This window comes from Orycteropus afer, unplaced genomic scaffold (assembly GCF_000298275.1).
Source record: "Orycteropus afer afer isolate SDZICR_OR568_19922 unplaced genomic scaffold, OryAfe1.0 scaffold00124, whole genome shotgun sequence".
NCBI lineage: Eukaryota > Metazoa > Chordata > Mammalia > Tubulidentata > Orycteropodidae > Orycteropus > Orycteropus afer.
Window position 1 is genome coordinate 6,222,098 of NW_006921711.1, and position 16,304 is coordinate 6,238,401.

At 45.5% G+C, this 16,304-nt stretch overlaps 1 protein-coding gene across 1 annotated transcript in view; it reads left to right on the forward strand.

Annotated features, from left to right (window-relative positions):
• The first annotated feature begins 44 nt into the window (after positions 1 to 44).
• Positions 45 to 16,304, forward strand: part of RHOQ (ras homolog family member Q) — a 64,228-nt gene continuing 47,968 nt past the window's right edge. Inside the window, exons 1-2 of the mRNA XM_007944396.2 lie at positions 45 to 192; positions 779 to 837. Of these exons, the coding sequence (XP_007942587.1) occupies positions 51 to 192; positions 779 to 837 (201 nt within the window). The 5' untranslated portion in view covers positions 45 to 50. The remainder of the gene's footprint in view (positions 193 to 778; positions 838 to 16,304) is intronic.

The following is a 16,304-nucleotide window of genomic DNA, read 5'->3' on the forward strand; positions in this document are numbered from 1 at the left end:
CGGGGCGGGGGCTCCGGGGAGACCATGCCCGGAGGCCGGCCGGCCGCAGCATGGCTCACGGGCCCGGAGCGCTGATGCTGAAGTGCGTGGTGGTCGGCGATGGGGCGGTGGGCAAGACGTGCCTACTTATGAGCTATGCCAACGACGCCTTCCCGGAGGAGTACGTGCCCACTGTCTTCGACCACTACGCAGGTAAGCTCCGGAACTGCTGACTAAGGGGCTGTTCCCCGGGCCAGGAACTTTGGAGCAACTTTTGGCGGAGCCCCCTCATTGCCTCCCCTGAAGCGCGCTCCCTACCCCCCTCTCCCGCACACCCTCTGCCTCGCACCCAGCCCCACCCCCGAAGCTTTGCTTCCAGCCACCCCACCCGCCTGCATACCTGACCCCCCCCTTCCTGCTCCTAGTCTCAATCTCCAGCCATCCCCTGCTCCCCGCACTTCCTAAACCTCTTGGTGCCTTGGGCTGACCGCCTTGACCTTCCCACATCCGCCTCCTCTTGCGCATCTAGCCCCCTGGGGGAGACATTTGGTGGGACCGGGAGACACTTGGCTACGGGACTTGGGAGAACGGGGTGAGCAGCTGGGGCTACATCTCACCCGGATCTCACGCCACTTCACAGTGAACTGGGAGCAAGGGAAAAGGAGAGTGACTTCTCCCGGGGAGTACCCGCACACTTACAACAGGGTTGGGAGACTGAGGGTCCTGGTGGGGATCGAAGTTTCTCCACAGCCCAGGTCATTGTGAGTTTCTCTCCCCGCCCCCATTTCTGTCCTTGCAGTCAGCGTCACCGTGGGGGGCAAGCAGTACCTTCTGGGACTCTATGACACGGCCGGACAGGTGAGTGTATTGGCCCCAGGTCTGCTGACAACCCTCTCCCTTCCCCAATTCTGGGTAGCTGCAAAGGGCCTTTGGAAACTGAGGTGTCTAGGAGGGAGAGTGTGTCTGCTAGGGCCCTCTTGGTTCGGGTATTTATTTCTTTTTTCCAAGTCGCTAAATTATGAGAAAACAAAAACAAAATCAGACTAGCCCACCCTTGGGCTGCAAAAGTTTTTGCCTGTGTGTGGCTGTGTGCCCTTCTGTATGGCGCCTGGTGTGTGTGTCCCAACTCCTGTTGCAAAGTGGCAGTGGCCAATCCTGAAGGACCCTTATTTTTAGTTGCAGATGACCAGGTCTCCCCCTCACAGCCTCTGTCTGGGCCCTCATTGGTGAGTGGTCTGCCTGGCCAAGGATCCTGATTGGTGGGAAATGGCATCATCTAATATGATGGGAAGGCATTTGGTACTGGTTATGTTTATTACAACATCATTGCTCTCTGGGACTCCAGTCCACGAAATGTAATTTGTGGTGTTACCAGAGGACCACAGGGAAAAAAAGAAAAGAAACAACAACCAACCAGCCACTCCCTGGGGCAGAAGTAGAAGGGTTAAAGGGTTAAGGATTCAGTGTGAATTTTAGAGGAAGAGCTTTCCCCCTCCCTACACAGCCAGGTGACTTTGATTTTCTTTGGGAGAGATTGTTGTGCAGGAAAATATGCACACTTCTTGCAGCCTCTGACCACTGTTTTCAATTCATTGATAGCTAGGCTTTGCTCCTGGGAGATTAAGGTTTGTTTTCTGTCTCTCTGCCTAAGTTCCACCCTCTTCCCAGACCCACTTTGGCTCTGGGACTAAGGATTATAGTGAAGTTTCATAGAATTCAGTCCTGTGATTGGTCTTGAAGACTCAGGCAGAAGTCTCCCCATATAATGCAGATTTGACTCCTTGAGGCCATGTGAGCAGCTGAGGGGGTTAAAGGGTGTTTGGAGAAAGTCCAGTAGTATACATACTTCATTTGTAAAGTAGGTGTTCCCAACCCCCAATAAGATCCTCTTCCTGTGAAGTTACTGTGTGCTGGAAGCTTAGCACTGAGTCTGGCTCACACGAGGTGCTCACTAAAACCAGTTGCCATAGAGTTGAGTCTGACTGGTGGTGCTCTTTGTAGCTTGTTTAGATTTGGATTTCAGAATTGTGGGTACCAGGTTAGAATTTGTGTTAGATTCTGAAAAATGACTTGGGATGGCTGGATGGTGGTCTCTGATTTCTAAGCCGAGTTAGAGGAATGGCTGACAATAGAGAAACTGCTGGCAGGGCCTGAGGCTGCCCATACACCCAGACTGGTCTGAGCAATGCAACCGGGTCTCAGTTTCCAGGGCCCCTGTTGCTTGCCTGCCTTGTAGCTGTTATTTGTTCTATCTACATCCCAAGGTGGAAGGGTAAGAGAAATGAGACAGAACTCAATCAAATAAGACTAACTGATAAGCAGCACAAGAGATTGATATTATTGATTGAGAGGAGGGAGTGTTTTAAAAATTAGCTCTTAAGTTTAACTTTTCCCACAACTCCTCTTTCCTTACTCCCTTTACTTATCATGTGTCATGATGATCTTTTTTTTTTTTTTTAAACCATGAATACTATTCAACAGGACAGAGCTGTTCTCTGCACAAACTCAAATATAATTTCTGAGTTCCTTCTACCTATTAAGCACAGTGTAGCCACATGCAAATATTACTGTATTTACTCCATAGAACAACTCTGTGAGATAGTACAGTTGTCCCTTGGTATCTACAGGGATTGGTTCCAGGACTCCCCCTGCAGATACCAAAATCTGTGGATGCTCAAGTCTCTTTTATAAAATGGCATAGATTTGCATATGACCTTCCCATATGGGAGCTCTGGTGGCGTAGTTCCTAAGGCATTTGACTGCTAACCAGAAGGCTAGCAGTCCAAACCCACCAGCCACTCCTCAGAAAGAAGGTTAGGCAATCCACTTCCGTAGTGATATTGCCTCAGAAACCCAAGGAGGGGTCGCTATGAGTCGGATCTGACTCGATGGCAGTGAGTGTGTGTGTGTGTATATGTGTGTGAGATTACTTATAAAATGCGTCATATAATGTAAATGCTATGTAAACAGCACTTTACACTCCCTCTTGGGCTTTGAGGGATTGCTTTAACCACTTAATTCTTCTCCTCCCCCCGCAAAATTTTCTGTCCGTGGTTGGTTGAGAGCCGACTGTATTGCCTTTTGGAAGGTGAGGAATTGGGGCTCAGGGAAGCTAGATTGCTTGCCTAAGGTCACACAGCACTAAAGAGTGTTGCTGGGATTAGGATTTGAGTCTGCATTTGCTGCAGTGTGATGTGGTTACAGGAAACTGTGGGAACTGTTGAGATGCTGCCTGGGTTGATTGGCTTGTTCGAATGCCTATAGGATACCTGGAGTCTTCATGGCTATGCTCAGTTAGGGTTGTACACAGAGTTCTCCATAGAGAGGAGAACTTAGGTCCAGAGAGGGACAGGACTTGCCCAAGACCACCTGAAGTTGAGCCCATTTGCAAAACCAGGGCTTTCCATATATCACCATATTTACTCTTTCCAAAGGCAGATTGTAAGATGTATATATACCAAGTGGGATCAACCTATCAATAAGGTTTGAGTATTACTACTTTTACTTAGGTGTGGGACACCTACTGTGTTGACCAAGTTGTATATTAGGTCTTCTTGCATTTCTCCCAGTGTCTTTTACTGGGTTGTACTAAGACTTTTGTTTGGGGTCAAAGTGGCAATTTATCCTTCAGGATTTAAGGGCTTCTTACTAATAAGCAACCTTAGGAAGATAATCAGCAATGAGACAGAATAATGAGAACCCACCCTGTACCTCGCTAGACTGTGCTTAAGCTCTTGAGGGGGAGGGGGCCAGGACTATAAAGAGTAAATTTAAGATGGGAATCTGCTGTGGCTAATTATAACATAAATAGAAATGCTTGGGTCATATGCTTATTTATGTGTTATGTAGGAAATTCTTGTATTATACTTGGCCATTGAGACCCCATACTTCTATGATTCATCCTATTTTTCACACACAAAAAAAGTGTACATGTGTGTATATACATATACATATATACACACACACACACACGCACGCATGTGTGTGTATATAAAACCAAATCCATAGCCATCTAGTTGATTCTGACTCATAGTGACCTATTAGAGTTGCCCCACAGGGTTTTCAAGGCAGTAATCTTTACAGAAGCAGACTGCAACATCTTTCTTCTACAGAACAGCTGGTGGGTTCATTCCATGAACTTTTCAGTTAATAGTTGAGCACTTTAACCACCGTGTCACCAGAGCCCCTGCGGGTTTCTCTGTGTGTGTGTGTGTGTGTGTGTATGTGTATAAATGTTTAAGCTTGATGGGCATCAGGTAAAAGCACATTGTCTTTGGAACAAACAGACTTGTGTTCACATCTCCACCTTGCTATATTAGCTGTGTGACCCTAGCTAAGTTATTTACCTTCTTTATAATCTAGTAAAAATGTGCATAATTAAAATCTATACTGAGGGTGGGTTGTAGGCTGGCTTAAACTGTTCAACGTATATAAAAGCAGCTCTCACTGTCCTTTATTCATAGTAGGTGTATAATAACTATTATAAAGAAATTATTGTGCTCCATTGTGGGCAGTTTTGTGGGAAGAAGGGGTCCTAGGTAGAAGAGGACAATAATGCCTGGAATTGATAGAAATTCCTTTAGAATGCAGAGGTATGGAGCCTGCTTTGCATTTTATAATTCCCACAGTAAACATCACTGGACACTGGTCATAGTCAACTGCTCCATGTTAGAAATGCCTTGTTCTGTGCCAGGTGGTTTACTTTCTAACCAGAATGTGCATCCCCAGTTGATGTAAGAGAATTAAAAGGTCCATATAGAATTTAAGTAACAAATGGGGTATAGAAACTTCAGTTGGCTTTACTTTCAGAGAGGTGAGATGGGATGAGGAGGAAGCTCACAGCACTGGAAAACTGTTGCTTTCCCTCCAAAATGTTCATACAGTGGGCCAACTCAGATTATCTGAATCACAGCAACAGTGCCTTGCGGTGGTTGAAACCTTGAGGCTGCGTGCCTATGCTTGGCCTCTTCCTTGACCCTAGTCAAGTTCAAAGCTATAGGCATCATTCATACAATTTATATACTGGGGAACCTACCGTTTAAGTGATGTTTGTAGTAGGTAGATGACCATTCCATATCATGCTTCTTTTCATTTGACCTCTGCTGCTGTTAGCAGAGAGAGAGAGAGAGTTAAAGAGAGAGAGAGAGAGAGAATAAATGAGTATGAATGTGAGTGTGTTGAGCCACTTCGTTCCCATCACAAACTCTGCCTGGGGACATCCCCTCAATGTCCCCAACACACTAGCATCCCTGCCAAATGGAAGCCCTCTCTTGGCTAAGCCCCTAGGTGGTCAAGGAACAGCCATGACTGCCAAGCATTTTGGAGTGAAAGTTGAGGGGGAGATGTCTTCCTCCTTACTGGGGCCCTTATGGAGGGATCTAGCTTCCTGCCTGGGCCTCAGTGGTACTTCAGTGGAGGCTACAGCAGTTCATTGTTCAGAGAGGGCCTGGAAAGGTGAGATTTTCTCTCCTATCTCTACACAGTTTGGAATGACGAGGAAGTGGGAAGAGTTCTCTCTGTTTGTCCAGACAAGCCAGTGGGGAGCTGCCTGGCAAGCTGCTCTCTAGCTCCTGGCTCTGGGCTGATCTCTTAATCCTTGGCAGGAAGGCAGAATTTGATACCCTGAAGAGGGAATGACTGGAGCCCAGTTTATCGCAGATCCCAAAATACTCACACTCGGGAGGATGTGTGTTGGGATGAGTTTGAGATCCCTGGAGTTTCTGATTTACCCACTCTCTCAGCATGTAGAAATCTATATGTGTACTCTTGGGTGTGCTGGTACTGTGTTAGCTCAAAGGCATACAGTGTAAGGATGCATGCATGGGAGCTATAAATATCCTAATCTCAGGTGTCCCATGTGTTGCTTTTTAAATGACAAGTGAGATCTGATTCTCTCTTGACAGAGCCCAGAAGCTGTGGCTGTCCTGCCAGACCTCTGAATGCCCCTGGGAAGCACTTCCCTTAAAGGAGGGAATCTCCATGGGAGGTGGCCTTGGAATGTCCCACTTTCTGCATTCCACAGGGCAGCACCCAGGGGCCCAGCATAATGGGAAGGGGAAATGGGAAAGGGGGAGGGTATTGCCACCTATCAAGCTCCTCCTGCTCTTCATGCGCGTGGGATCCTCACAGCCTCCAAGGTAGACTTTTCCCAGGTGACAAAATTGAGATGGAGTGCACTTACGAAAACCAGACAGACGTGATTAGGAGAAGACTTCTTAATTTGGGAACATCCAAAGGGCTTTGGAAATGCTCTCTCACATCACCTAGGTTCTGGCTCCCTGAGGGGACAGGGGAGCAGAGTTTGAGAGGAGCCACAGGGTTCCTTCCAGATATCAGTGCAACAGGTGATATGCTGGCACTTAGCATCCTGGTTTCCCTTAGTAACCTACTGTAGATTTGTCATCTGTGCATTTTGCTAACCTTTTTAGAAGCTATTTATATCCCTAGCCTTCACCACATCACACAGAAATGCTGGTTTTCTCCTCTGCATTGGGAAGATGGGTAGCCTGTGTTTACTCTACTGAATACCTAGGTTTCCCCTTCTTTGGACCCTGATGTGGGTTTGCATCTTGCCAGCTTAGATCCTGGCCTGGCAGGCAGAAATCTTGAGGTGTGTGTGGGTGGGTCCCCATTAGCTCTGCAGGTCTGGGGTGGTAACATTGAAGTAGATTTGTTTCCATTGCATCTCAGACATGGCCCATCCCAATCTAGGCCTTTGAGCCATCTGGCTTCTCTGGCCTTTCTCCACCTCCGTTATGATTCTCTTGAGGTTTGGTGACATTTATACTCTTTAAACCAGAGCTTCCCAAAAGGTGTGTTACAGGTGTGCTGAGATCCTCTCAGCCCTGAGGGGTAGGAGGGGGAGAGTATGCAGCCTCAAGGGGCGGAGCATATGTTGTCATTTTCAGTATGTGCCATGATATTAAAAAAATTGAAAAGCACTGCTTTAATATGCCATGGGCCAGAGGCCTCATGGAGCATTGAGTGTCTGCGGTTTTGTTGTAGAATTTGGGGTTACAGGAGATGAGACCGATGGTATTAAAGCAAAACAAAACAAAGCAGCTCTCCATGGGGGTATCAGTTTCTAGCAGTGACACATGTTGGCAGCAGTAGTTACTACCTAGAGGCCTCAGACACGGAATAGCAATACAGCAAAGGGGAAGAAAGAGAAGCCATTACAAAGAACAAAACATACCTTTTTAAAAATTAAAATTCCTGACCCTCAGTTGAATTTCCTTTCAAGCTGAGGGGCTTGATTTTTCCCTAATTTGGCATACTTAGGTCAGGGAGCAGCTTTCATTGGTCTCAGCAGTTTGATGTTCCTCTTTTAGTGCCTGACAGGAAGCTGCTTTGCAGGAGGAAGCAAAGGGAGACCTAGCTAGGGTGCCTGGCCTGCCTAGGGGTAGCAGGCTGGCCACTGGACTTCTCTCTCATCCCAGCTCCCATCATAGAGTTCTCTCAGACTCAGTCTTCTGGACACCTCCTGGGCCACTCTTGTTCTCTAAGCTCCGTGAGGACAGGAACTGTGCCTGTCTTTTTCTCTGCCACATTTCCAGCACGCACACAGTGCCTGTGGTAGAAACTCAACAAACAATTTTTTAGATTGAGTTGTCTTTTTTTATTTTTTCCCCAAACTGTGATTTGGGTAAAAGTTTACAGAGCAAATTGGTTTTCCATTCAGCAATTCATATGTATTTTGATTTATGACATTGATTGCAGTCCCCATGATATAATAGTATTCTTCCCTCTTCCTCCCCATGTTTATCTTTCCCTTTGTCTGTCTTTCCTGTCCATTTCTGCCTTCTGAGCTTTATCCCTGGGCAAATGCTGCCCTTTTGATCTTGTGTGGTTGGTTGCTGTAGGTAGTGTGTACCTCCCTGGTGTTATTTTATTGTACACCTTACTGGCTTGTCTGTCATTTGGCTAAAAGTTGAGTTGCGGGTAAGTTTGGTTCCAGGCTTAAAGGGTGTCTAAGGGCGGTAGTCTTAGGGGTTCCACCAGTCTCTATCAGGCCAGTAAGCTTGGTCTTTTTTATGATTTTGAGTTTTGTTCCACATTTTTCTCAGTGAGGGCTAACTGAGAGTGATGGCCAGGGCAGCAGCAGGAGCTGCTTCAGTTCATTTGGTGTTAAGTACTTTCTCTGTGTCCCAATCTTCTCTAGAAGAAAGAAGGGGATTAGACCAAGGAGAGGGCCACCTATATAACTGGGAGATGGTCTCAGTTGGGTAGAGGTGGCAGGGATGAGCTTTTTTGGGAGATGCAGGCTTCAAGGATGAGCTGGAAGGCAATAGAGTATGCTGGTTACCACTGTGGGCCCTCAAATTGGATTGCCTCAAGTTCAGCAACACTAGCTCTGCCATTTCTCAACAAAGGGCTTGATCTCCTGAAGCCTCAGTTTCCTTATCTATGAAGTGAGGGTTGTAAGTAAGTTATAAAAAACAACAACAAAAAAAAACGTTATCAAGTTGATTCCAATTCATAGTACACCATGTATATCAGGGCATATAACTGTATGCCCTATGGTTTTCATTGGCTCTTTTCAGAAGTAGATCACCTTTATTCCAAGGTACCAGTAGATGGACTTGAACCTCCAATCCTTTGATTAGCAGCCAAGTGCATTAACTATTTTCATTGCCCAAGGATATCTACCTTGTAGGGTTAATTAATGAGCTCTGGTAGTGTAGTGCTTAAGGCACTTGACTGCTAACCAGAGGCTGGCGGTTCAAACCCAACAGCCACTCCTCGGAAGGAAGATGGAGCAATCTACTTCTGTAGTGATACTGCCTTGGAAACTCAAGGAGGGGTCCCTATGAGTCGGGTCTGACTCGATGGCACATAACAACAACAACAACAGGGTTAATTAAATTAGAGCTTCCCAAGTCCCAGATAGGGATTTCGTCAGCCTAGGAGGAAGAGAGGGAGCTCTGGTAGCGTAGTGCCTAAGGCACTTGACTGCCAGCCAAAAGACTGGCGGTTCAAACCCATCAGCTACTCCTTGGAAGATGGGGCAATCTACTTCCGTAGTGATACTGCCTTAGAAACCCAAGGAGGGGTCACTATGAGTCGGGTCCGACTCGACGGCACATAAAAACAGCAACAACAGGAGGAGGAGATGGTTGTGCCCGGGCATGTCTTGGATTCATCCGTGGGCTCAGGTTGGTCACCTCCAGTGTGAGCAGTCTAACTTCATCATTTATCCCATGCACCCCCACTCTGTGTGTTGAACAAATGACCTCATTTCTCTGCGTTCCGTGAAGTGAGAGCTTGGGAGGTGTTGGACTAAATGAGGTCATGGAGGACAGTTATGGGGGTGTACCAGGTATACCTTTTTATGACTTTCAGATCCCTGCTGTCAGTGTTCAAGATGTTGGGTAGGGCTGAAAACTAAATTATAGAGATTCTTCATCTAGTGATTGACAACTATCCAAGGCTATAAATCTTCATGGAAGCAGACTGCCACATATTTCTGCTGTGGAGCAGCTACTGCGTTCCAGCTGCTAACCTTTTGGTTAGCAGCTGAGTGCTTAGCCACTGTGTCACCAGGGCTCCTTAGATATTAATCTGGTGCTGTGGATTGTTGGTTTTAATAGAAAGAAAAGAAAGTGGACAAAGGAGCCTTTCTTGTTACTGCTGGTGGGAGCAATGAACCAGTCCGCTCTCCTGATCCCCAGACTCATCAGCTGTGTCCTGGCTCAGCTTAGTATTTGGGTCTTAAAAATGACATACTCGTCATTGAATGGCATTTTTTACAGAGGGCAAAGCCTATTGTTTCTGTTATCTTGCTGAGGTCTCTTACCTGCTCTGTGAGAAAGGAAATAAGTGGTATTTGCCTCGTTTTGCAATTCAGGGAGGTTAAGCTGGTAAAGCCTATAAAAGGCAGAGCAGGTTGTCCATCTTAAAGTCCTGTGTCCTTTATGTTAAATTACTCAAATTAATCAGCTTGACCATGTTCAATGTCTTGTTTACATCATACATATCCCACTGTTGGATATTTCATATAAAAACTGTACTACAAACCCATCACTTTATAGAGAGAAGTGTTGTTGGATTAGTGTCAGTAGATGGAACAAGAAGGGGCTGCCATTAAAATGGCTCCTATAAAATGTCCCCCCTGTGAAATGAGTAGGACTCCCTGGGTGGCTACCCAAAGGGTTGGAGGTTTGAGTCCACCCAGAGGCATCTTGGAAGAAAGGCCTGGTGATCTACTTCTAAAAAATCAGCCATTGAAAACCCTGTGGGAGCACAGCTCTAGAACTCTGGCACACATGGGGCCACCATGGGTTGGAATCAATTCGATGGCAGCTGGTATGAAGTAAAGAGTGTTTTGTTAATTTGTTCATAAACGACTGCACTTGCTGAAAACAAGGCACACTGTGGGGATGCCAGTGACTGCAACTGCACTGTTGAGTGTGTGGATGAAGCTTGTGCCATTTCCTAAAGGTGGGATGACTGTGAGATGTTCTGTATTGAACCATAAACTGCCTTTCCTTGGGCCAAAGAGGCAGCCACCTCCTGGGCCTTGTAGGCTCCCTCTGCCCTGTTATGCTTGCCAGCCTTAACTTGACACTTGTTTGCTGCTTGAGGGGCTGCCAGAAAGGGCAGCGTTAGCCTACAAATCACAGGTGTCTCTTCTGACCCACAGGGGCTGCCTCAGGCCTTTTTTTCTCTCTTTAGAAGTTTTCTCATTCAGAAGAAATCTGTCACTTCACATCTCTTTGTCTCTCTTTCATCTGTGCATTCTCTGAGTAAACTCAAAGACTTCCTCTACAGCTGCTGCTTGTTTTGTTTGCCTTCCCTGTCTACCCCATTGCCACCACCTCTGCACAGACTCCTGTATCCTCCTACCTTATAGTTTCAGGACTAAATGAGAATAGTCATTCAGTCAGCAGACACTCCTAAGCATCTCCTTTGGCTGGCACCTGGGGTAGGGTGAGGGCCGGGGGTTCAAAGACAGGTCAGGCACAGGCTTGCCCCCAGTAGCTCACAATTTGGTGGTAGAATTGAGTCAGGCTTTTAAAGGGATCACAATAGGAAGTACTAGGAAGAGTGGGGAAAAAAATGTGGAACAAAACTCAAAATCACAAAAAAGACCAGGCTTACTGATCTAATAGAGACTGGTGGAATCCCTGAGACTATGGCCCTTAGACACCTTTCAAGCCTAGAATGGAACTTACCCCCATGGCTCAACTATGTGCTGTCGTGTCGGACCCAACTCATAGCGACCCCTCCTTGGGTTTCCAAGGCAGTATCACTACGGAAGTAGGATTGCTCCATCTTCCTTCCGAGGAGTGGCTGGTGGGTTTGAACCACCAGCCGTCTTGTTAGCAGTCAAGTGCTTTAGGCTCTATGCTACCAGAGCTCCCACAGCCAAAGGATAGACAGGCCTATAACCAAAACCAAACCAAACTTTGTACTGTTGAGTTGATTCTGACTCATAGTGACCCCTACTGGGTTTCTGAGGTAGTAAATATTTATGGAAGTAGATTGCCCCATCTTCCTTCTGCACAGTGGCTGGTGGGTTTGAACCACCAGCCTTTTGGTTAGCAGTCAGATATTTTAGGCACTGCACCACCAGAGCTCCTTAGACAGGTCTATAAGGTGAACAGTAATACCAGAGAGATATGTGCTCATTAGAACAATCAGTGAGATAAGATCAAGCATATGCCTAGAGTTAAAGCTCAGAAGGCAGGAAGGGATAGGAAAGAAGGATCAAGGGAAATGGGAAACACAGGAAAGAAGTGGGAAGAGTGCTTTTACGTTACGGGGATTTCAGTAAATGTTACAAAACAAATGTGTATGAATTGTTGAAAGGAAAACCAACTATAAACTTTCCCCCAGATAACAACAACAACAACAAAATTTGGTTCGAGAATGAGTGATGGGAGGGGAGTAGGCACCTGTTCCTTTGGGGCCCAGAGGAGGCCGGTGTCTGTCCTTCCAAGGAAGTGAACTGCTCACAAGAACTAACCCTTAAAAATTGAGTAGAGTTCTCCAGGTCATTTTTTCAGGTGTGAGAAAGTGCTCAGGTTGGATTTTTATGTTACTAGATGCTTAACAAAGAAACTCTGGTGCTGCAGTATTTCAGATATTCAGCTGGTAACCAAAAGTTTGGTGGCTTGAACCCACCAGCTGCTCCATGGGAGAAAGATGAGGCAATCTGCTTCCATAAAGATTTACAGCCTTGGAAATCATATGAGGCAGTTCTCCTCTGTCCTGTAGGGTGACTATGAATTGGAACTGACTCGATGGCAGTGGGGTTAGTTTTTTGAGGTTTAAATGCTCAACGGGGTTTTGAATTATTGCATTGGTTGCTAAAAGGTAGTCCTGGTACCAGCACATGTCTCCTAGGAACTTGTTGGAAATGTAAATTCTGGGCTACATCCCACATCTGTTGTATCAGAAACTCTGAAATCTCTGCATTTAACAAGTCCTCCAGCTGATTCTTTGTGCAGACTAAAATTTCAGGGCCACTGAAGTAATGACAATTTGTGTACTTATGCACATCACTTCCCCAAGCCACCTTTCTCCCCACCCCCATATGTACCCATGCTTTACCCACTGTCCCTAGAGTGCAGAGAACATCACTTACTCATTTTTAAGATTCCTCCCTGCCCCAACACACATCCATGCAGCCATCTTATCTAGTCTTTATGCATGGGACTGTGCATATTTATTGGGGTAAATTGAATCATTCAGTCACTAGTGCTGCCTATCTAACATGCCTGGTGGAAAGGAGGCCAAGGCACTATTCTGAGAAAACAGAAGCAGAACTTTCTAAGGTACCCTTGGTAGCTCCGTTAGGATACATTCCTTGATAGGTCCTCAATGCCATGCCTTTTTTCTCTCTTGCACATGAAGTGGCCAAACAGATTGTGAGGTGGGGCCAGTCCCTGTGCACATAGCTGAGTTAGCACTCTGGGTGGTGCCAGGCTCTGCCCCTGAGATGGACGCTGAGTTTGGTTTGTGTGAAATTAGTTCCAAAGCAACAGATGGGCAATGACGTCCTTTTTGTATTGAAACTTCCCAGGTCACAGGAGCAGCTAGGGGAAGAGTTGGGCTGCTCAGATACCATTCCTCTAGCAGTAATTGCTTCTCCTTCTCTAGCTGACAGAAGTTTTCAGTGTAAGTCCTCCATTCCTCGACCCCCACACCCACCCCCACCATTTTACAGGTTTCTTTCTTTCCTTCTTTTTTTATATTACTTTTTCAAAGTCATTGCAGTGTAGAAAAGCCATGCTTTTTCAAATGACATAATGGGTTGGGATTATAAATGAGTTGGTGCAGAGCATGCCCCCTCCCTAAGAACTGCCACTGAGAGACAGCATTTAATTCTGATCATCCATTTCAATTAAAATTCCATTTACTCCAGCTTAATTTTCAAAGGGCTGTTCTCCCCAGCTAGGTGGCTCAGGGCTCACATTATTACCTTAAGGTGTTTCTAGTGGCCTCCTGGACTCTGGAGGGCTAGGAAGGTGGCTGAATGTGAGAGGGACAGAGGAGGTAGGTGGGGACCCTGCTTCCTTCAGCCCTTCCTTCCTTCAGCCAGGGGCTTTGTCCAGTAGGAGGGAGCTTTGCATCTTCATCCAGGCTGAAGAACATGAAGAGGGCCTGCTGAGAAGCTAAGGCAGCCTGTGATAACCACCCCCCTCAGGTGACTCCAGCCCTCTGTGATTGAATCCGTTCTTTGAATTTCTACTGAGCAAATTGGTTATAGGCTACAGTCTAGCATTTGCTTTTATTCGTGTGTAAATCTTTCCTCACCACCCAGATATCCAGAGGGGGACTGCATATACCACATAGCATTTGACACAAGGTTTGGGGGCCACAGTGGGAACCAGGCATGTGTTGGATTTAGTGGAATCTGTTGGAAAGGATATTATGGAAAGAATCTTTCACATCATCTACATTTTATCAGCTCATTTTCAAGAGGAATCTGACCTGTCTGGTCTTTAAAATCAGGTATAAGTGTTTTTTTTTTTTTTTTTTAAATTATTGTGGTAAGACATATGAAGCAAAAAATTTGTAATTTTAACCATCTTTAGCTATTAAGTAACATTAATTATTTTCATCATGTTGTGCTACCATTACCAGAATTCATTTCCAAAATTTGTATCACTCCAAACAGAATCTCAGTAGCCTTTCAACAATAACTCCACATTTCTCCTTCCCCACAGTCCCTGGTAATCACTAATAAACTTTGGTTTATGCCTTTGCCTATTCCAGATATTTCGGATAAATTGTTGTAGTTATTGTTAGTTGCTTTGGAGTCGATTCCAACTCATGAAGACCCCATGTGAGCAGAGTAGAACTGCTCCAGAGGGTTTTCAATGCTGTGATCTTTTGGAAGCAGATCACCTGCCTGTCTTCTGAGGCATCTCTGGGTGGGTTCAAACTGCCAGCCTTTGAGTGTTTAACCATTTGGACCACCCAGGGACTCCTTAAGACTCAAACAGTATTTGTCCTTTTGTGTCTGACTTATTTCACTGAGCCTAATGTTTTCAAAGTTCATTCGTGTTGTAATATGTATTAGAACTTCATTTCTCTTTGTGGTTGAGTAACAATCCATTGTATGGATGTACCACGTTTTTATCCATTCATCAGTTGATGAACACATGGGTTGTTTCTGACTTTTGGCTGTTGTGAATAATGCTGTGATGAACTTTGGTATATTTATGTGGTTGTCTTAATACATTGCCAGCTTAAGCACAGTGGAACTCATTTCTTAACTCATGGAACCTATTAGCAGAAAGATTGTCAGCTATATTTGGATAAAATATGGCAGTGGGTGTGTACTTTTCTCTAGAAAGTCTAGTTCTGTAGGAATCCTTCACTACGTTTTATGGCAGGTGTCCCTACAGTGCATTCTGTAGCCTTCTGCAAGGAGCAAAGGAAGGTAGAAAAGGGACAGTGAGGGAACTGACTTGCTCAGTTATAAACTGAATGCGAGGGGAGACCCAAATATCCCCTGCTACACTGTGGGGAGCAGTGGCATCCTCTTGCCTGAATTGGGCTGTGTGAAAGCCTCAGAGTCTAGGTAAACTGGTGTTCTAAAGAAAGTGATGACTCAGAGAGATTCCTGCTGGACGATTCTGCTTGCTGTATAAATATTTCCTCTTCTTTCCTTTTTATTCTTTTTTGTCAGACATTCTTCTCTGCTGTGGACCGTGTTCAGGACTGTCAGGCAGAAAGGAAAGTCCTGCTAATTGTGTGCTTCTGGTGCTGCTCTAGCCCCTGCCTCAGGTGGTGGTGGGACTGGTCTCCTCCCTGTGCTTTCAATGCCTTGTTTTCTCTCTGCCTTTGTTCAGTCTCCCCTACCCTCACTCACCCCTTTATGGTTTTATACATCAAATATGAGTATCTGTTATGTGGGAATCTGTTATGTTTTGTGGAAATCTGTTATGAGTATCTGTTATGTTATGAGGTGAGGTGAGGTGAAGTGAGGAGACAAACTCCATCATAGAGTTCTCCCCTTGTAGAAGCTTAGGGTCAGTTCAGTGGGAAAAGAAGATGTATACAAATGACCAGATGCTAGGAGAGAAAGGAACATGTCACAAAGGGATAAAAATGGTGAGGTGTGAGATGTGTCATAAGGATGCCCAAATGCCTGGCCAGAGCTTCACAAGTAGGTAGGGCCTCAGGCATTTTTCTTAGACTCAGGAATTTGATTTTATCAGGGCACTCACAGATCATCAGTTCTTTTGGTCTGAGTAGTTTAGCTCATAAGAGATCAAGGTATAATTAGGTTGCTGAAGGATTAATATACTACTTGGAAATGATGGAAAAATGGACAAAAGACAAACCAGTAGCTCACAAAAGAAGAAGAGCAAAAAGCCAGCAAACCCATGATATACAAAGATATGCAAATAAAACCTTGTTTCCACCTGTTATTATAGATTGAATTGTGTCCCTCCAAAAGATATGTTGAAGTCCTAATCTCTGGTACCTGTGACCATGACCTTGTTTGGAAATAGTGTATTTGGAAATAAGTGGTATCTTATAAAAGAGGAGAAGAGACACACAGAGACATATGGGAAAGATAGGCATGGACAATTGCAGGCCCTGCAACTATATGGCAAGGAATTGTCAAAAAACACCTGAGGCTGCCACAAACTGAAGAAAGAATCTTCCCTTAGGCCTTGGCCAGACTTTTAGCATTCAACTATGAGGCTTTATATTCTTAATATGCCACTCAATTTCTGGAATTTTGTTGCAGCAGCCCTAGGAAACTAATTGTTGTTGTTGTTGTTGTTTGCCGTCGAGTCGGCCCCAACTCATAGTGACCCCTCCTTGGGTTTCCGAGGCAGTATCACTACGGAAGTAGGATT